Source organism: Marmota monax, unplaced genomic scaffold (assembly GCF_021218885.2).
Source record: "Marmota monax isolate L192 unplaced genomic scaffold, Marmota_monax_Labrador192_F-V1.1 WCK01_AAM20220418_F8-fsc00001, whole genome shotgun sequence".
In the NCBI taxonomy this organism is placed as follows: Eukaryota; Metazoa; Chordata; class Mammalia; order Rodentia; family Sciuridae; genus Marmota; species Marmota monax.
Genome location: NW_026693777.1, coordinates 35546895 through 35569611, shown reverse-complemented (window position 1 = coordinate 35569611; position 22717 = coordinate 35546895). Strand labels below are relative to the sequence as shown.

The window sequence follows — 22717 nt, the reverse complement described above, 5'->3', positions numbered from 1 at the left end:
GAAGACATAACAATTATCAATTTATATGCACCAAATAATGGTGCAGCAATGTTCATAAAACAAACTCTCCTCAAGTTCAAAAGTCAAATTGACCACAACACAATAATTATGGGTGACTTCAACACAACGCTCTCGCCATTAGACAGATCCTCCAGACAAAAGCTGAATAAAGAAACTATAGAACTCAATGACACAATCAATAACCTAGACTTAACCGACATATATAGAATATATCAACCATCATCAAGTGGATACACATTCTTCTCAGCAGCACATGGATCGTACTCAAAGATAGATCATATATTATGCCATAGGGCAACTCTTAGTAAATATAAAGGAGTGGAGATAATACCATGCACCATATCTGATCATAATGGAATGAAACTGGAAATCAATGAAAAAAGAAGGAAGGAAAAATCCTGCATCACATGGAAAATAAACAATATGTTACTGAATGATCAATGGGTTACAGAAGACATAAAGGAGGAAATCAGAAAATTCTTAGAGATAAACGACAATTCAGACACAACATACCGGAATCTATGGGACACAATGAAAGCAGTTTTAAGAGGGAAATTCATTTCCTGGAGTTCATTCCTCAAAAAAAGAAAAAAAACAACAAATAAACGAACTCACACTACATCTCAAAACCCTAGAAAAGGAAGAGCAAAACAACAGCAAATATAGCAGAAGACAAGAAATAATTAAAATCAGAGCGGAAATCAACGAAATTGAAACAAAAAAAACCATCGAAAAAATTGATAAAACTAAAAGTTGGTTCTTTGAAAAAATAAATAAGATCGACAGACCCTTAGCCATGCTAACGAAGAGAAGAAGAGAGAAAACTCAAATCACTAACATACGGGATGAAAAAGGCAATATCACAACAGACACTACAGAAATACAGAAGATAATTAGAAAGTATTTTGAAACCCTATATTCTAATAAAATAGAAGACAGTGAAGACATCGATAAATTTCTTAAGTCATATGAGCTGCCCAGATTGAGTCAGGAAGACACACACAATTTAAACAGACCAATAACAAAGGAAGAAATAGAAGAAGCCATCAAAAGACTACCAACCAAAAAAAGCCCTGGACCAGATGGGTATACAGCGGAGTTTTACAAAACCTTCAAAGAAGAATTAATACCAATACTTTTCAAGCTATTTCAAGAAATAGAAAAAGAAGGAGCTCTTCCAAATTCATTTTATGAGGCCAACATCACCCTGATCCCGAAACCAGACAAAGACACTTCAAAGAAAGAAAACTACAGACCAATATCTCTAATGAACATAGATGCAAAAATTCTCAATAAAATCCTGGCGAATCGAATACAAAAGCATATCAAAAAAATTGTGCACCATGATCAAGTAGGATTCATCCCTGGGATGCAAGGTTGGTTCAATATACGGAAATCAATAAATATTATTCACCACATCAATAGACTTAAAGATAAGAACCATATGATCGTCTCGATAGATGCAGAAAAAGCATTCGACAAAGCACAGCATCCTTTTATGTTCAAAACACTAGAAAAACTGGGGATAACAGGAACTTACCTCAACATTGTAAAAGCTATATATGCTAAGCCTCAGGCTAGCATCATTCTAAATGGAGAAAAACTGAAGGCATTCCCGCTAAAATCTGGAACAAGACAGGGATGCCCTCTCTCACCACTTCTATTTAATTTAGTCCTTGAAATACTAGCCAGAGCAATTAGACAGACAAAAGAAATTAAAGGCATAAAAATAGGAAAAGAAGAACTTAAAATATCACTATTTGCGGACGATATGATCCTATACTTAGAAGACCCAAAAGGGCCTACAAAGAAACTACTAGAACTGATAAATGAATTCAGCAAAGTGGCAGGATATAAAATCAACACGCATAAATCAAAGGCATTCCTGTATATCAGTAACAAAACTTCTGAAATGGAAATGAGGAAAACCACCCCATTCACAATATCCTCAAAAAAAATAAAATACTTGGGAATCAACCTAACAAAAGAGGTGAAAGATTTATACAATGAAAACTACAGAACCCTAAAGAGAGAGAGAGAAGAAGATCTTAGAAGATGGAAAAATGTACCCTGTTCATGGATAGGCAGAACTAACATCATCAAAATGGCAATATTACCCAAAGTTCTCTACAGGTTCAACGCAATGCCAATCAAAATCCCAACGGCATTTCTGGTAGAAACAGATAAAGCTATCATGAAATTCATATGGAAAAACAAAAGACCCAGAATAGCAAAAGCAATTCTAAGCAGGAAGTGTGAATCGGGAGGTATAGCGATACCAGGTTTCAAACTGTACTACAGAGCAATAGTAACACAAACAGCATGGTACTGGTACCAAAACAGGCAGGTGGACCAATGGTACAGAATAGAGGACACAGAGACCAATCCACAAAATTACAACTTTCTTATATTTGATAAAGGCGCTAAAAGCATGCAATGGAGAAAGGATAGCATCTTCAACAAATGGTGCTGGGAAAACTGGAAATCCATATGCAACAAAATGAAGCTGAACCCCTTTCTCTCGCCATGCACAAAAGTAAATTCAAAATGGATCAAGGACCTAGATATCAAATCAGAGACTCTGCACCTGATAGAAGAAAAAGTTGGCTTCAATCTACACATTGTGGGGTCGGGCTCCAAATTCCTTAATAGGACGCCCATAGCACAAAAGTTAATAACTAGAATCAACAAATGGGACTTACTCAAACTAAAAAGTTTTTTTCTCAGCAAGAGAAACAATAAGAGAGGTAAATAGGGAACCTACATCCTGGGAACAAATCTTTACTCCTCACACTTCAGATAGAGCCCTAATATCCAGAATATACAAAGAACTCAAAAAATTAAACAACAAGATAACAAACAACCCTATCAACAAATGGGCGAAGGACCTGAACAGACACTTCTCAGAGGAGGACATACAATCTATCAATAAGTACATGAAAAAATGCTCACCATCTCTAGCAGTCAGAGAAATGCAAATCAAAACCACCCTAAGATACCATCTCACTCCAGTAAGATTGGTAGCCATTATGAAGTCAAGCAACAATAAGTGCTGGCGAGGATGTGGGGAAAAGGGTACACTTGTACATTGCTGGTGGAACTGCAAACTGGTGCGGCCAATATGGAAAGCAGTATGGAGATTCCTAGGAAAGCTGGGAATGGAACCACCATTTGACCCAGCTATCACCCTTCTCGGTCTATTCCCTGAGGACCTTAAAAGAGCATACTATAGGGATACTGCCACATCAATGATCATGGCAGCACAATTCACAATAGCTAGACTTTGGAATCAACCCAGATGCCCTTCAATAGATGAATGGATTAAAAAACCGTGGCATTTATACACAATGGAGTATTACGCAGCACTAAAAAATGACAAAATCATGGATTTTGCAGGGAAATGGATGGCATTAGAGCAGATTATGCTAAGTGAAGCTAGCCAATCCTTAAAAAACAAATGCCAAATGTCTTCTTTGATATAAAGAGAGCAACTAAGATCAGAACAGGGAAGAAGAGCATGAGGAAAAGATTAACATTAAACAGAGACGAGTGGGGGGAGAGAAAGGGAGAGAGAAGGGAAACTATGGAAATGGAAGGAGACCCTCATTGTTACACAAAATTACATATAAGAGTTTGTGAGGGGAAAGGGGAAAAAAACAAGGGAGAGAATTAAACAACAGCAGATGGGGTAGAGAGGGAAGATGAGAGGGAAGGGGAGGGGGGATAGTAGGGGATAGGAAAGGTAGCAGAATACAATAGTCACTAATATGGTATTATGTAAAAATGTGGATGTGTAACCGATGTGATTCTGCAACTTGTATTTGGGGTAAAAAATGGGAGTTCATAACCCACTTGAATCAAATGTATGGAAGATGATATGTCATGAGCTTTGTAATGTTTTGAACAACCAATAAAAAAAAAATGAACTTATGAGCCAAGTAGGTTAGATTTTGCCAGCTGAGGACTCTAGCCTGTACAGGATAGGAGGCATATGAGCGCCAGATGTGATTTCAAGATTCACTTTAGCAGCAAGTATTGTAACTCATCCCATTAACTTTTCTTATAATATGCCTTTGTGTTACGAGATGTATCTAAATCCTGAATGAGCCTTTCCCAGAACTCAGGTGAAGCATAAAGATGCAAATGGCTCCAGGGTGGAATTCATGTATGCTGTGTTGTGCTACTCAGATTCCCTCCTTAGGTCAGAAGGGTTCAGTCCCCCAGCTGGTGGAAGCACTATTGTCTTATGTCTCTAATCAATCTTCCCTCTTTGGCATAGTCTTTGCTAGGGAGACCTGACTTATCTAAGGCTATGCCCTCATTTTGTGGTAATTTTGGTTGTTAGTAGTCCACTTGGGACAATTATCATAGGTCTTCCCAAGTGTAGAACTTTCTGAAAGGGAGATGAAACTATATTATAATTTTACTGTTGTCCAGCTTCTCCCTTTGCTGCATCGGGCTTACCTCCTATCTCCAAATAGAATTGATTCTGAGAGCAATCTCAGATAAACTTGATGCATGCTGTTCTACATCTCAGAGTCTACTTCCCAGGGAATCCAACCTGTGATGCATTTATTTTTTATCATTACTGCCAGAAAAAGATCTGGAGGGGATTGGTATGATATGGAATATTATGTTGTTCCACTGCTCTAATAATAACTTGATAACTGGACTCGATGAATTAGAAGTAGTAAGTATCCTAGATGCCTTAATAAGACATATGTGTTCCACATAATGGAAGATGAATCCTGCATATATTCATAGACCTCCAACATTAGTGACTTCTATCTCTAAGTGGTTTGAGTCATGTCATGTTGTTTTTTCTGAAGTTGCCACACTGCAGAGAAAGAAACACAGTCCTCACCTAATCTCTTTGGATTTTGGAGGCAGTATATACAGTATGTGAGAGTATTGCTCTAGCATATTTATTGGGAGAATTCATAAGCTTCCAGATATGAGAGTTGTCTGGAGCAAAGAAAGTCTCTCTAGACAGCCTGGAGGCAAAAAATAACCTTCATGAGTAGCATACTCAGATTCCTATGGTGTCCAACTCCTTCAACATCTCTTTCCAGTAAGCATGTTTTATATGATTAATTAACAGTGAGCTTGTATTATGAATGGATAAATATGTCATGCAAGTGAATGTTCACTGCATTATTAAAACAGACTCTGGGGTTGTCCTGAGAATAATGATGAAGTAAAACCCTTTTAATGTGAAGAATTTCAGGGAATCCACTATATACTACCCTTGGAAAGTATAATGACTTGAGGAACATCTCTTTCTAATTTTGGTAAGGCAAATGAATGATTGGTTTGGTTGTTAGGGCTAAAGAATGAAGATCATAAAATTACTGACATGAAATTCTGCAGAGGCAGGCATGATGATATATGCCTGTAATCCCAGAGACTCAGGAGGCTGAGGCAGGGGGATCATAATTTTAAGGCCAGCCTTAGCAACTTATTAAGGCCCAAAGCAACTTAGTGAGACCCTGTCTCAAAATAAACACAAAACCAAACCAAACAAAAAAGACTGGGGACTTAGCTCAGTGGTAAAGTACCCCTGAGGAATAAAAAAGGAATGAGGTTCTTTAGAGAGAATATAGCTGGGTTTTTCAGAAAGGCTCTGGGGAATTAAGATATTTATGGCCTATGAAAAATGATGTTAGAAGTTATTCTCTGAATAAGAACGAGATGATTCATTTCTGTAATGTCACTCAGCTGCTTTCCCTATCTATCCTAGGACTCATTAATTGGCACTAAATAAGTATATTACTTGGTGCTTAATTGGTATTAAATAGTGACCATACAGCATAGATAAAGTCTTTGTATGGAGTCAACAACAGTTTCCCTTCACTAGGGGTAATCTGGTATCATCACTATTGCATGCCCAAACCACCAGCATGAAGGTAGATCCTTTGTATACTGTGTGGCACCATGCTTCATCATGCCTTCAACTGGACTAGCTGTCCACTGTGTGGCAGGTGGAATAAAGGTAATCCCTTATTTTATGGAAGACATAAAGACTGGTTTTCATAGAGATATACATTTATCCTAGGTTCTGACTTTTCCTTCCAACACTACAGTTCATGAAATTGTAGAATACCTCTCCTGCCTTATCTATTACTAGGGTGTAATTTCAGTTCTGGAAACATTTTTATAGAAAATGAAGTATAACAATGGACTGATATGTATTGAATTCACTGGCTATATTTGTACTCTGTAAGTCAAAACCACTCACTGGTAAATGCTTTGCATGTTGTCTAATTTATTTGGTGCATCCTTTAAATCAGTGGCAATATGTACTGATTCTTGTAGTATATATTATATAATATATAATATATTATATATTTATATATTTTCTGACCATATAAATATATATGCCATATATATTTATATATATACATATACCATATATTTATATGGTCAGAATATATATAATGTGAAAAAAGTCACAAATGTAAAACAAAACTATATGTTTGAAAAATTTATGTCTCTCTCTCTCTCTTTTTACTTTTTAAGACTTTGAATTCCTCTATGACATGGAAATATGATAACATACCATAAACGCTATGTAAACTCCAATATGCAGTAAGATCTATGTTACTTGACATTAACATATGGTCAATATTAAGTTAGTAGGATGATTTTTATCTTTTCTCTATACATATTATGTATCTTGATTTTAGGGAAATCTTACATATCAACCTCACATGTGGCTAATGCCTCTTATTCTACAGCACTCAGACCAAGGCTATTAACTCTTTTATATCTGCATAATATTGGGTGTAGAGAAGGCCACCTGAGCCACTCTGATACACCCTTGCCTTAATCCATGTATGCCAGTCCTTATGTGAAGAGAGGCTTCAAGTGAAAAAGAGATGCTCTATTGAACAGGAGTCCTTGAACTTAGATCCTCCTGCCTCAGCCTCCTGGCTTTCTGGGATTCTAGGTGTATACCATAGTGCCTATGTGCCTCCTATTCTTTTGAACTCTGTTTAATGAGATTGGAGGTCCTTGGGCCCCAGAGAAGAATTTTCCATAGGGAACACAGCTGATAATGGCCTCTGACTGCTTGGGGCTCTTTATGTCATGTACCAAAGTTCAAAAAGTCTCTGTCTGACATTTTGTGGTCTGAGGAAAGAGTTAAAATGGAAACTCATGAGTCATTAGTTGAAATATTTAAAGTTATAAATCAAGGTAATTAATTCTTGGGTATAGTGTGTTCTATCTTTCTGTGTTGATAAATGTACACTATATTGATATTTATATATTTAAACCTAATTTGGAAAAACCACATTTATGGATTTGTGATGTTTGAGGATCAGAAAAAAATGAATAAGGAGGGAAGTAGGGTCCAGGTAGGTATCTCTCAAAATCTCCATTTCATGTTGATGGGCATGGCCGGAGAGAGGTCAGTTTAGGGCCTTTATGGCATGGGTCAGAGCAGTATATTATTTTTTGTTTGGGTAAAGGACAGTATGATTATTGGGATGACACATCCCAATTATCAGGGAGAAATTTGATTCCTCCTGTATACCAAGGACAAGGAATATTAAATCCAGAACTCAGGGGATCCATTGGATGATTCTTAGTACTCCTTTGCCCAATAGTTCTCATCAATAGAAAACAGTGGCATCCAAGTAAATAAAAGATTATGTCATGATGAATATCCTATAGGAAAGAAGCTTTGTTCATTCTATCAAGTAGAGAAGTCTCTAGGGTACATACTAATGGCAGATAATGTGAAATGAGAGAAATTCTCTTGTCAAAATAGCCCTCATGAACAGCTACACAAAGTGGGGACTATGACAGCTATGTGTTATGTTAATTACATTTTCCTCTTTGCTAATTTGTAAGAAGCACATACATTCATGGTGGCTCACATTTTTGGATTAGATCACTAATAATTCATTCCTCTCCTTCCTTGTTTTTCCCTCCCTCCCTCCCTCCCTCCCTCCCTTCCTTCCTTCCTTCCATACTGGGGATTTAACTCTGGAGTGCTCTACCACTGAGCTATATACCCTCAGCTCTTTTTCTTTCTTTCTTTTTTTTTTGGAGGGGGGGTGTACTGGGATTGAACTCAGGGGTACTTGACCACTGAGCCACATTCCCAGCCCTGTTTTGTATTTTATTTAGAGATAGGGTCACATTGAGTTGCTTAGTGCTTTGCTGTTGCTGAGGCTGACTTTGAACTTGAGATTCTCCTGCCTCAGCCTCCTGAGCCATTGGGATTACAGGTGTGTGCCACTGCGCCCGGCTCCCTTAGCTCTTTTTAAAATTATATTTGGAGGCAAGGTCTCAATAAGATGCCCAGTCTGGCCTTGAACTTGGGATCTTCCTTCCTTAGTCTCCCAAGCTGCTGGGATTACAAGCTTGTACTGCCATGTCTGATCAATAATTCTTTATGTTACTCAGTTTCCTCTTTCCCTTCTTGTTTGTTTCCTTGATAAAAGGTGAATGGGAGTTGGGTGTGGTGGCACATGCCTGTAATCCCAGCAAATAGGGAGGCTGAGGCAGGAGGATTGCAAGTTCAAAGTCAGCAACTAAGTGAGGCCCTAAGCAACTCAGCGAGACCTTGTTTCTAAATAAGATATAAAAAAGGGTTGGGGATGTGGCTTAGTGGTTAAGTGTCCCTGGGTTCAATCCCTGATACCAAAAAAAAAAAAAAAAGTGCAAATAGCCTCTAGTTTCAGTCTCAACACTTACTTCTTATGGGCTTTGGAAATCTGACCTCACTGAGCTGCATAAACAGGTTCCATTGTCCTTTGTTTTCTTTTGGGTTTTGGCCAAAGTGTAACTGTAGCGAGAGATTTGAGATCCAGGATCAGATCATTTCATTTATTTCTTCTCTTCAGGGACACCATGGGCTGGCTGTGTTACTCTTCCATGGCCCTCTCCATCCACAAATGCTTTATTTCTAGACTTTTACAACTACTTTTTGTCTTCGTCCCTTTAGGCTCAAGAGAAGTAATGTTTTCTCTGCTGTCTTTAGCCTAGGACCCCTAGTTTTTCCTTACAATGTTCACAGCTTTGTGAATATTTTTTTTATTGAGCTTTCTCCAGTTATTTAATTTGACTGTACCATCTCTTATCTTGATGGGATCCTGACTGATAAAAGTGTGCAAAATTGAAAGTCAAAATCCTTGTTTGCTCCTCTAATAATCCTACTTTCCTGAATTATTTATGGAAAAATTTAAAATCTCTATTTATCCATAAAAGTAAGTATTTATTTATTATTTAGTGGTACTGGGGATTGAGCCGAGGGCCTCATGCATGCGAAGTAAGAGCTCTACCACTGAGCCACACCCCAGACTTTTTTTTTTTAATTTAATTTGAGGCATGGTCTTGCTAAGTTTCCCATGCTGGCATTGAACTAGTGATCCTTCTTCCTTAGCTTCCTAAGTAGCTGGGATTGCAGGCATGCACCATGGTGCCTGACTCAGAGGAGTAAATATTTATGTGCACAGCAACCTATTATACATGCAAGTTTGCTCTCTACTGTTCTACTTAGTAATGTGTGTGGCTGAGTTTTATAGAGTCTGAACTTTCTTTTTAATGACTATTTTAGGAACTGCCTAGAATAAGCCATTACCTATATTTGTAAAATGTTCAAGAAAATAGTACAGATGTATTAAGAAGGCAATATTCCAGTCTCATTTCCTCTTCTCTAGTGTCTCATTACGAGATTTTAGGATGTTTGTTTTTTCTGGTAAAACCGAATAGGTCTCTGGGGACAAAGTCCTTTGACCCATGAGGACTGTCTAAATTCATATCTATGCAGTATCACTTGGCCACTGTCCTTAAGCTATAATCAGCTTTATTTCTACCCATGGCAGAATGTTATGGCCTTTAGTGTTAAGAGAACACAGGAAGATCTCAGACTCCATGAAGGTGCCCTATTCTTTCTGTAGGTTAAATGGAGGATCAGAAATAAATTAATAATATGGAGAACAGGTTTAGGTTTTTGGTCTGACATGATTCTGTTATAGGAATTCCCATGGACATGCATCATTTCCTACAGTGCATGAGTATCATCATAAAACACAGAAGATAGTGTCTAGGGTGACAAATTGAACTACTGGAGAATAATTATGATAAAAGGAAGTAATTGTGAAACAGAAGTGGTTAACTGACATGGACTTTCAATTAGAACCACAATGTGTTGGGGTAATGTGAAAAGTATTAGAAAAATTCAAACAGCTTTATGTTTTGTATTCATCTTGCTATTAATTAATCACACTGTTTCCAGTGATGACTGTATGAATGATGCTCATCCTCTGTAATTTGATAAACAGGTAAAAAATATTTAGTGGCACATGAAACTAAGAAAACAAGGGTTCTTATAATTTTGTTTTTATTATAGCTTCAAAAGAGATGAGGTGTGTATGTCATGTCATTTGTGCATGGAATGTAGAAAAGTTGAACTGACAAAGAACAAAACTGTGGTTTTGGAGGTTGAGGGATAGGTGCATTGGTGAGATGTTGATCAAAGAACATAAAATTTCAGTTAGTGAAGAAATAAGTTTAAGAGATGTATTGTACATCAGGATGACTGTAGTTATTAATGATATGCTGTATATGAAAAGAGTAGATTTTAAGATTTCTCAATTCAGTAAATAAGTATATGTGCTAATGCATATGGTAGTTTGATTTAGCCATTCTACAGTGTATCCAAACATTATGTTGTACATTATAAATCTATAAAATTTGTGTTTGTCAGCTAATAATTAAAAAAAGAGATGAGGCACAAACTGTGAAAATAGAAGCAAATTTATTAAGATATGTTTAAGTTTTTAGGATGGAAGAGATGTCCAAAGAGTAGAAGAGATATCCAAAATTCAAAAATTAATAAATTGCTGCTACTATAGATGTTATTTTAAAATAAAATGTGGAAAATTAAAGTAAAACAAAATTACCAGGAAATTGAGTTAGTTCTGTTTTCTTATGTGCTTTTGAATTTCAAAGTGTTTTGTATCATTTTTTTGTTTTGGAAAAATTCTTTAAAAACACACTTTTTCCCATATTTTTTACTGGTACATTATAGTCGTACATGTTGGTGGGATTTGGTGTTGCATATTTGTACATGCACACATTATAACAATACAAATTGGCCAATATCAATCCACAGCACTTCCAGTTCCTCTCTGCTTCCCACCCTGTGGTCTTTTTCCTCTACTGATCTTCCTTTGCCTTTTGGAGATCTACCTCCACCTTTCTTTTCCTTTTTCCTCTCTAGTTTCTGCAAATGAGAGAAAACATGAGCCCTGACCTTCTGAGTTTGAGTCTTTTTGCTTAACATTATGGTCTGTAGTTCCATCCATTTTCCTTCAAATGCCATAATTTCATCTTTCTTTATGACTGAATAAAATTCCATTGTTTATATATACCACACTTTCTTTATCCATTCATCTGTTGCCAGGCATCTGGGCTGATTGCATAACTTGGCTATTGTGAATTGTGCTGCTACAAACATTGACATGACTGTATCACTATAGTATGATGATTTTAGTTGTTTTGGATAATATGAAAGAGTGGGATTGCTGGGTCATATGGTCATTCAATTCCTAGTTTTTTGAGGTATCTCCATACTGCTTTGCAGAGTGGTTGTACTAATTTGCTGTTCTACCAACAATGTTTGAGTGTAACTTCCCCCCCTTTAGCATTTATTAACCTAATTGGACAATATTGAATTTGTATTATTATTATTTGTATTTTTAAAAAATATCCTATTTATTTATTTATTTATTTATTTTTATGTGGTTCCAAGGAATGAACCAGTACCTCATATGTGCCAGGCAAGTGCTCTACAACTGAGCCACAACCCCAGCCCTATTATTTGTATTCTTGATGACTGCCATTCTGAGAGGTAAAATCTCAATGTAGTTTTGATTTGCACTTCCATAATTGCTAATTATGTTGAGCAATTTTTTCACGTATTTGTTGGCCATTTGTGTTTCTTCTTTTGAGAAGTATCTGCTTAATTCATTTGCCCATTTATTAATTGGCTTATTTGACTATATTGGTGTCAGGTAAAAATGTTCTCTCTTGAGAACAGTCAATCTAAGAAATTGCTTCAGAGCATAATCAACAGGGTTGTAAGTATTTGATCACTTTTATGTGAATGGGCACCATTCCTTGTTATTCCATTAGAAACATGCTTATGGCTATTGCTTAGGACTGAGAATTGGATCCTGACTCTACCTCAAGTGGATTTAGTTTTGATGACCCAAACTATGTGGATTTCTGTTTTCTAATGGTTGGTACTACTCTTTCTTTTAGTACATCTAGGGATAATTTCTTATTGACTTTTGCCATTTTTTTTCTTCCCCAGTACCTGTTTTAGGGCAATTAAAGACAACTTAGTATTGTCCAATTAGGTTATATTTACAATATCTTTGCTTTTATATTGAGTTTTCCTTAAATTTCCCAATTTCTTATATTACTTATTTTTCTTTATGGCTTTGATTTTTATATATTTTCTTTTTCCTTAATTCTACTTCATTTTCATAATCTTCTATTTTCTGTTTTTTTGTTGCTTCAGAACTTTTATCAGTTTTTAAAATTCATCTTCCCTAATTATATTACTAGGTATATTTTACATTTTAAGTAATTTCAATGTAAACTCTTTTATCCTAAACTGTGATATCATAAATATGTGATATGCTGTATCTATCAGTATTTCAATTGTAATCTGATTGTTCTATTTTCTGATTTTCAATTGCAATGTGATTTTCCCAGCTTACCATTATTATATCTGAGGTCTAAGTTCTCCATCACTGAAACCTTCAACTGACTTTTGATGGGGATAATATTTTTGGTTTCTTTCCTCTTGCCTCTTTTTATTCTGTGCATTGTGTCAGCAGTTGCAGTTGTAAAAAGCACATAACACAATTCATGTCCTCAATTCATACAAATGTAAAACTAATATAATGTGTTCAGTGTTATTTATTGGCATGAATAAAATGTTATGAGTAGGAACATTGAGATGAGTAAAGTATGGATTCTGCTTATGATGTAATGAGATTGTTGAGAAGGGGAGTCTGCTAAAGCCTGTGTTTAGCTCTCCATGAGGTATGGATAGCAGTTTTCTCCCAGGTGGAGGAGAGCAATGGTTAGAGATGATGGGAGGGGAGTTGGGAAAGAAGGACTTGTATATTTAAAGGCATGATGGAATGTTTATTTCGTGGCAGTGCCAGCAAATAAATTGATAATGCTGGATCATGAGATTAAAAAAAACTAGAAAAAATGAAGTAGAAAATGAAGTTAGAAGGTAGCAGCTCTAAAGGGGCTTTGAATGCTTGAAGAGGTTGCAGTTCACCTGGAGGCAGAGAGGATGCTCTAAACCACTAATGGGATGGTCAGCATCTGCTTTGAGTGCAGATGGAGGCTTGTTGAAGCAGCAGGATGCTGTGGAGGCTTTGTAGTGACCCTGGTGAAACCTGATGAGAGAAAGATACAGATATATAGCTGACATATGAAATTTAAAAAGGAAATATGATACACTAACCTCTGAAAAAGTGCCCTTAACTGTATCATGGGTATTGCGTGTTTAGTTTCCAGATTTAACACATGAATATTTGCTATTTTTTCATGAGATCTGTTTTTTTTTTTGGTAATAAATCATTACAAACACAGCTGAATTCACTTGTCCTGTTAGTTTCCTCTTTCTTCCTTCCCAGAGAAAATCACTTTTCTGGAGTTGGATATTCTTTTTGTTCAAACTTTTTTATGGTATAAATGTATTTTATGGTTTATATGTATATGCATTTATATTTATATTTAATAATATTTAATATGTATGGAATTAAAATTTTGGTCAATTTATATGAATATACTATTTTATAATCTGATATTTTCCATTAAATATTATATTCTTGAGACTTCTTCATGGTGAGAAGTATAAATCTGATTCATTCTTATTACTTTCCAAAATTTCCAAATAATTTATTCCAGTGAATTAATATACAATAATTTATTTATAAATTATTTCATTACTAGATACATTTTGGAGGAAGAATAATTATATTTGGTATCATATTAGTTCACATTCTCATTTTGGTGACTTTAATTTTCTCCATTTTACTTATGGGAAAAGTGCTCAGAGATGAAATGTATGTTATTCAAGATCAGCAAGTTATTAGGTAGAAGAATGTGAAACATAGTTTTTCCATATACTGAAACCTATAATCATTATATTATTACATGGAGATTTTAAAATTGTTATTAGATCTTATAAGAGCTAAAATAGAGGTGAATTCAAAGGAAGGCACAATCTTGCAACCTCTAACAGCAATTAAAGCTTGCTGGACCCTCTCTAGAGGTTTCATTCCTCTGGAGACAGAGTTGAGTGTTAAACTGGCATTTTCTGTTATGAGCCCATATAGAAACCCATCTATTTCAAGTAAGAGTATTTTCTTGAACAATGAGAATGATAACAAATGTTTTAGGAAACTGTCATATTTTTCAAGATATTAGAAAGCTGAGAGTTGTCTGGGATGGTTAATTTTGGTGGCCAAAGCAGCACTCATCAATGTCATTAAGTGGCAGTGAGGAGCTGTAAAAGGTGCTCATCTTTCCCCAACAGTTTCTATCATCATCTTGTCACTTGGGTTCTAGTCTAAGCTCTATCACTAAGTTTATTTTTTGTCAAGTTATTTAATATATTTGCTAATGCATTTCCTGATCTAAAAAGATTAGAGACTTTCCTGAATTAGAGATCTTCAATTTTTCTGTATGTTTTAAAGCTGACCTCATTGATTTGGGTCTCCTGGAATAGATTGGAGACTTACCTTTTAGTTCTATTCTGACTTTTGGTAGAACAATTTTTTTCATTCTACCTTTTATTCTATCCTCATCTGGTAAATTTAACTGCAAACAAATGGATTTTATTTATCTTTTCAGCAAAAATTTATGTGCCATATTTTACATCAGGAGTGATTCTAAATTTTTATTACTTTGGGTATATGTGGAGGAATGGGATAATAAGTGGGTCAGATGGTCAGATGGTGATTCCATTTCAAGTTTTCTGAGGAACTTCCATACTGCTTTCCACAGTGGTTGCACCAATTTGCAGTCCTACCAGCAATGTATGAGTGTAACACATTCTTGCCAAAATTTATTGTGACTTGTATTGTTGATAATTGCCATTCTGACTGGAGGGAGATGGAATCTCAGTGTAGTTTTAATTTTCATTTCTCTAATGGCTAGAGATGTTGAGCCTTTTTTCATATATTTGTTGACAGGTTGTATTTTTTCTTCTGTGAAGTGCCTTTTCAGTTCCTTTGCCCATTTATTGATTATTTTTTTTTGGCATATTATGTTATTGAAATATATATCTTATGATATGGAATTTTCATGTTTTCTGCCGGCATGTAGCATCTTATTTTTTTATTCATTCATCAGTTTTGTCTCATGAATTGAACCATCTATCATCGACAAGTAAATAAAGTAAAATAAAAAAAATTCCCAAATATATACAAAAATCGTATGATTAAGATATACTAATTATTGCACCAATTAGAGTTTCATAGATAAATAAACTTAAGATCAAAGAGTGTAAGTAACTTGCCCCAAATCAAAACTGTCAATGGATGAATAATAGAAGAAATCTTGTTTTGTGAATTTAAACCCCATATTCTTTCTGTAACTAACATTAAATAATTACAAGTTAACACGATGAATCATCACAGAGATTTGTAAAATATATTTTCCATTTCACTGTGATGATTCTGCTAGCTTTAAGCTTTTCAGAACATGGATCATGTACTCTAAGGTAGCCCTTCTCAAATTACTGTACCACAAGGGACCAGTCCTTTTCCCCATTAATTTGCTGTCCTTCACAGGTGGAGATTTTTGGAAAAATACAAAATCAGAAACATTGGTATCATTGTAATGTTAATTTCTAGAGAAGTTTCTAAACATTTGTTTTCAATTTTTGTACCTAATGTGATGCAAAATGATAACAGTTCATAGGTACTTTTCAGTATACCATATTTTTGTTGATTTAGGAGCCTAAATATGGGTAAATCATAATGCCTGCCTTCAGGAAGTTTATGGTCTCCTTGATGAGTTAGATTTGTACCAATTTTATTTTAATATAAGGGACAGTAAAATAAATACTAGTAATAATAAAGGGAGATTTCATTGATGTGGCAAATGTAAATTAATTGTGAAGATGACCACATCTTAGAGGTAGGGGTAGAAATAAAGGAAGAAAAGGAGTGTTTTCCAGATGTTTTATTGTCTTGAAAGTTGATGCAATCGTGCTTAGTAACATGTGACTGGAGCTGACAAAAATAGGAAGAGTTTTTTTGGATTGAGTTCTTATTACTTATGTTGGTCATCTTCTTTCTCACAAGGAACATCACAAAGACTAGCTGGGAGGAATCAGGGTGTTATATTGAATAAAGACAGAACCTAAGTGTCGAGAGGAGATATACATAACGGTGACCAATTTTATATTTCAGGGACTATTAGCATGTGAAGTCAGTTTTAACGCTAAAGTATAAATAAACTTTTATAACTTTGACTTCTGTCCTCCTAGTTTATTAATATACTTGTCATAATTTGCATTTTCTCCTGTTGTTCTTCAGGCAGCACCTCCAACAAAACCAATGGATGGAGCAAATCATTCTGTGGTGTCGGAATTTGTGTTCCTGGGACTCACCAACTCCTGGAGTATCCAACTACTAATCTTTGGGTTCTCCTTCATGTTTTATGTGGCAAGTATGATGGGAAACTCCCTCATTGTGTTCACAGTGGCTTCTGAGCCTCACTTACACTCTCCCATGTACTTTCTGTTGGCCAACCTCTCCTTCATTGACCTGGGTTTTTCTTCTGTCATCTCCCCAAAGATGATTTATGACCTTTTCAGGAAGCACAAAGTCATCTCCTTTAGAGGTTGCATCACTCAGATCTTCTTCATCCATCTCATTGGTGGTGTGGAGATGGTGCTCCTCATGGCCATGGCCTTTGACAGATATGTGGCCATATGTAAGCCTCTTCACTACCTGACCATCATGAGCCCAAGGATGTGCATCTTCTTTTTAGTGGCTGCCTGGGTGGTTGGCCTTATTCACTCAGTGGTTCAATTAGTTTTTGTAGTAAAATTGCCCTTCTGTGGCCCTAATGTGTTGGATAGTTTCTATTGTGACCTTCCTTGGTTCATCAGACTTGCCTGCACAGACACCTATCAACTGGAATTCATGGTCACAGTTAATGGTGGTTTCATCTCTGTGGGCTCCTTCTTCATACTGATCATTTCCTATATTGTCATAATTCTTACTGTTCAGAAACACTCTTCTGCTGGATCTTCCAAGGCTTTGTCTACACTTTCAGCTCACATCACTGTGGTGGTCTTGTTCTTTGTTCCTTTGATATTTGTATATGCACGGCCGTCTCCCTCCACACACTTGGACAAGTTCCTGGCCTTCTTTGATGCTGTTCTGACTCCTTTTCTGAATCCTGTCATCTACACACTAAGGAATCAAGAAATGAAGGTGGCAATGAGGAGAATATGCAGACAGTTAGTGAGTTACAGGAAGATCTCTTAAGTGATTGGTAGTGTTGTAAAGAATACTCATGGACTATTGAAGATCACTGTGATGGTCAAACTCAGATAAAAGCTTCTCTTTGTCCTATCTTGATTTGATGATCCATACTGTATTAAGTCCATTTTATCTTTCACTTAAGAAAGAGGGCCATTAATTTCTGAAAGAGGAGGAATTACATGCAAAATATTTAGAAACTAAAGATTATAATGATTTTGAGCCTAATCCTAAATGGATGATATTATATGAAGTAATTATTAGAAATACATAACAGGAAAACTCTACCTTAATTAAGGACTTCAGAACAGGAGGAAATTTCTCCTTAGTCCTTTGTAATCCAGTATGGCCTCATCTTAAGTTGACTACATTTGCAAAGATCCCATTTGCAAATAATCTCACATTCACAAAACTGCAAAGAATCTACTTGGTGGAAACCAGTCAACCCAAAGTAGTAGTATAGGTAGTGAAGCTATCAGGGAACTAAAATGGTTGTAGTATAACTACAGAGTGAAATGTATTTTTAATTAACATAGTAGAAGTAACTTAGAGAAAACTGAGCTCTAGTCTTGCTTTGATGTAACAGTTGGTAATTAAGTGTTCCTTAATGTTTTTTATTTTAGTAATTCATCAAAGCCACACTCTATAAACTTTGCCCAAAACTTAACAGACGTCATCACCTCTCTTTAGTTTTGTTAATTGAAGTTATACCTATACAACAAGGGAAAATAGAATTTGCTTCCTACTTTCTATATCCATTAGGTTTTGTCTTTCACTAAGACTGGGTTATGCGTATCCATCAGTGAAGGGGGCCAAGTTTGAGGCCTAAATTTGGAAATAATCAGCCATTTTATCTTAGAATGTACCTTTTTTCCTCTTGAAAAAGAAAGCCATATCCTTTTACCCTTTATAGCCATTTTTATGTTGTCCACTATTTCTTCTCATCTCAGTTACCCCTTTTAATTATGACTTTAATCAAAGTGACTTACTCTTATTTCATAGAGAATACTTTAAAAAAAATCTTGCTATCTGCCAGGCGTGATAGTGCATACCTGTAATCTCAGTGGCTTGGGAGGCTGAGGCAGGACTTCAAAGTTATCCTCCGCAACATAATGAGGTTCTAAGCATTTAGTGAGACTCTGACTCTAAGTAAAGTATATAAAAAAGGCTAGGGATGTGGTTTAATGGCTGAGCATCCCTAGGTTCCATCCTCAGTACCAAAACAAAACAAAACAAAACAAAACAAAACACTACTACAACAACAAATGCCCTGCAGCCTGACTACAGTTAATGATAAAAACATATTGTTCAGGAACTATTATAATAGGGGAATAGAGACCTTTCAGCATTGCACTGGGTTGAATTCTCCATACGGTAAGAATAAGTGGAGAATTTTATAGATAAGCAGCAGGTTGTGAGTCAGTGGAATGAAAAGTATTAAGAGAAGATATCAAGGGTGCGGGTATTCTCTGTATTTCTACTTAGCATGATTTTTGCTAAAGCTGGGTATACATACCCATGAGGAAAGGGGACCAAGGTAGAGGCCTAGTTGAGAAGAGAGCTCAGAGGGGGTCTGACTAATTTTGGTCAGGAAAAGAAAAAGTCTTTCGTCTCTTAAGAAGGAAAATTGAGAATCATTGACATATAGTTATTTTAGTGGCTCAGAAAAGCTCATGAACACTCAAAATATAACTCCCTATTTTTGCAAATATCCTACCCATATGTTAAGGGCAGTAAGTGCTATTTTTAATCTGTTATTTCCCATCATCCTTCATATATGACACCTATATCTAAGTTTTTATAAAAACTTAGTTTTTTTTTGTTTTATAAAAACTTAGGTATTTTTATAGGTATCATAAAATTTTTTAAATATTTAATTTATTTTTTAAATATATAACAGTGGAATGCATTACATTTCTTATTACACATACAGAGCACAATTTTTTATATCTCTGTTTGTATATAAAGTATGTTTACACCAATTCATGACTTGATACATATACTTTGGATAATGATGTCTATTACACTCCACCATCATTGCTAACCCCGCCCCCTCCCTTCCCCTTTACAGGTGTTATAAAAATTTAAGTTTTTATAGATGTCCTATATGTAGGATGATGGGACATAATGGGTTAAAAGCAAAAAAAAATGAATATATTTTACTAATATATTTTGAAGATACAGAGACTCTATACAAATATAGGTAAAATCTCTTGCACACATACACACACATAGACACAGACACTCACATATGCAAGTATGAAATATTTTCATATGCAATCTCATACCAGATTTGTAAGAGCTGTTCTATTTCCCATGGAATGAAGAAAAACAGACCAATAGATAATAAAAGCAAACTAAACAAATTGTCTATTATCTTTCATCTGATACACACTACATCTCTACTATCCCAGTAGAGATGATTGAATGATCAGATCTTGAAATCAAATTTGTAATTCTTACTGTCATCAGTGAGGAATTAATTATTTATGAGACATGTTGAATCAGAACCAGAACCAGAACCAAAATTTCCCCAAATCCAGAAAAATAAATAAAAATCACTGTATCAGAAAACAAAGCAGATGTCAGATTGCTGCTTCTTAATCTCTATAGGAATCTGGAGGAGACATGACTGGGCTTAAGCAGGAGATTCATTATTTGGGAAGTAGATTAACTGGCTCCAGAACGTGTGCTCACTTGGATATTGCAATGGAAGTTTCAGAGGGGTCAGAGGATACTTTTTAAAGAATTAAAGACACGTTTATATAAAGTGGTCATGTGTCATTTATTCATCTCACTGGTGAGGGAAGAGCAAGATTATAAGTCAGTTTTAAACACCTCCATTGTAATGGAATCTGTTTCTAAGTCTAAATGAATCCCCCTGAAAGTGCAATTTAAGGACTCTTGATTTCACAAATTTCTTGATTCTGACAGCGGCAATGTTTTATAAATGGACTAATGAACTGTGACCACTTCAGAGCTTTTAAGAGACAAACCCAAAGAAGGAAAAAAAAACTAGTCAGGATACCTCTTATTTAGAAAAATATTTTATATCCTTAAAATTATATTTCCTCACTTATTTCATTTTTTATGAAGTTATTTTCCCTTGGTGGGATTCTAGTTGATGTAAGGACAGTATTTGATACATGATATAGAAATAGCCTATATTTTAAGACATTTAAGAAAGGGGAGAGATATATATTCATTAGAGAGGTCATCAGAATGAATAATGCTCAAATTGACTGTTAAACGTGAAATCCAAATCAAATCAGTTCTCTAGACTGGAAGTCATTATGTTGGGTAGAATATGGTATATTATTTATAAAAGCTGGGTTGGAAAGTTCCTCAGCTGTATGACAAAGTGAGAAATTGCATTCTTGCAACCTGAAAACAAGGTCCAGTGTGGTAGTGTGTAGTTTGTTGGCTAAGGTGTTGATGAAATACTCCTGGTTTCATAAGAAATCAAGTCCCATAATGATGACACTCAGAAGCCTTGGGTCTGGTAGTTACAAACTTCAGTGGTCATGAATCTACCAACCAAGCAGAAAGGAAGGCATCGATAAGCTGTGTCCACTAGCTAATGTAGCTTGTTCTTTTTCCTAACCAATAAGTATCTCATATAGGTAAATATGTGAAGGTGTTCATCCTTTTGTCTAATTAACAACTATGGTCATGAACTTTCATATGGAACTAGTTAGCAGTATACCTTAGAAGTGTTTTCTAGAAACTCCACTTGTGATTATATATGCTTTGGAAGTACTTGCACATGTGTACAAGAAGACATAAAAATTTGCTGGTGGTTACTTGCAAAGCAAAAATTAACAGAAACCTAAATGTACAGTAATGGGGGATGATTATACAAACTCTTGTGATGGCTAGTCCCTCTTGCCTTCCCATACCTAATTTTCATCATGTTTACTCTGCTCTGCTCTGTCAAATTGAACATTGGGACTGGATCAATGGGTAGTTTTTGCCCTTGGGCTTCTGCACATGTGAAGCTAATGGATGCTATGGCAGGAATTTGGAAGACAGAAAGTAGCATCAGGGTGTGGATTTCTTTCTCCTTTCTGAATTCTTCCACCAAAGCCCTCAGCTCTCCTTGATGGCCTTTATCTACTGGAATTGCCCTTTGGTTTCTGTTAATGCTCCCTTCGATGGGCCCACATCTTAGGCATAGTAATCATTTCTTTTTTTAATTTTTTTTTTTAATTTTGGTACTGAGGATTGGGATGCTTTACCTCTGAGCTACATCCCCTATAGTAATCATTTCTGATTGTATTTAGATCCTGGAAACCTTATCATTCCTTTTTGGTTTCCTTTAATACTATCTACATCCTTGTAAATTAGATTTATGATTTCTTTGTGAATTATGCCAACATACATATTGATATGCATGTATCAGTATAGTAGAAGCCAGTTATTTTTTGTGGATTAGTTTTTTTTGAGAGCTAGGATGTTTGATTAGAGTATTTCAGTTTTATGTTTTTTTTAAAATTTTCATTTATTTCTTTATTTTTATGAATTTTACTTTATATATATATATTTTTTTTTCCTCTAACGTGTTTCCCTCAATTCTCCTTTTTCTTGTGCTAAGAGCTATTCGCTATTGTTCTTTCATTCTTCCTTTAATTTTTTACTTCTGTCTTCTCTCCTCCTCCCTCATAATCAACACATTCTATACCACTCTGTTCTCTCCTTGTTCACCATTCAAAATTGTGAATCCTTTTGCCAGCTTACTGTTTTTATTGTAGGCAATAACTGATTATATCATTTCTGTTTATTGTGACAATTAACATTGCAGACATCATAGCATGAAGTATTTGGTTTAATGGTGTATATTGTTTGAACTGGTTGTTGTTATTTTGTCTCTCCCTAAATAGTGAGGTGCTGGAAACCTTCAGGGACACTATAAATCCACAGGGTAGAAACTCTACTGCCTCAGATTTCTAATGTTAGATAGAAATACACACAACAACATGAAAAAGCAAGGGAACAAATTGTCCCAAATGAACCAAGATATTCCAATAACCAAATCCATCGACACCACATTGGAAGAAAAGTCAGAGAGGCAGTTTATAATGCACTGTTAAACTGATCTATGAGATAAAAAACAATATAAGGAGTTAAATCAGAAAATACAGGATGTGAGA

General features: G+C 35.4%; 1 protein-coding gene across 1 annotated transcript; it reads left to right on the top strand.

Moving 5' to 3' along the window:
* The first annotated feature begins 16631 nt into the window (after window positions 1–16631).
* On the top strand, window positions 16632–17573 carry LOC124104474 (olfactory receptor 4F3/4F16/4F29). Its single transcript, XM_046461438.1, has one exon. It carries the CDS (start codon window positions 16635–16637, stop codon window positions 17571–17573), a length of 939 nt encoding a protein of 312 aa, XP_046317394.1. The 5' UTR covers window positions 16632–16634.
* The last annotated feature ends 5144 nt before the right edge of the window (window positions 17574–22717 follow it).

Coding starts and splice junctions, on each gene's coding strand:
- LOC124104474 (XM_046461438.1), top strand. CDS start 16,635: ATGGATGGAGCAAATCATTCTGTGGTGTCGGAATTTGTGTTCCTGGGA.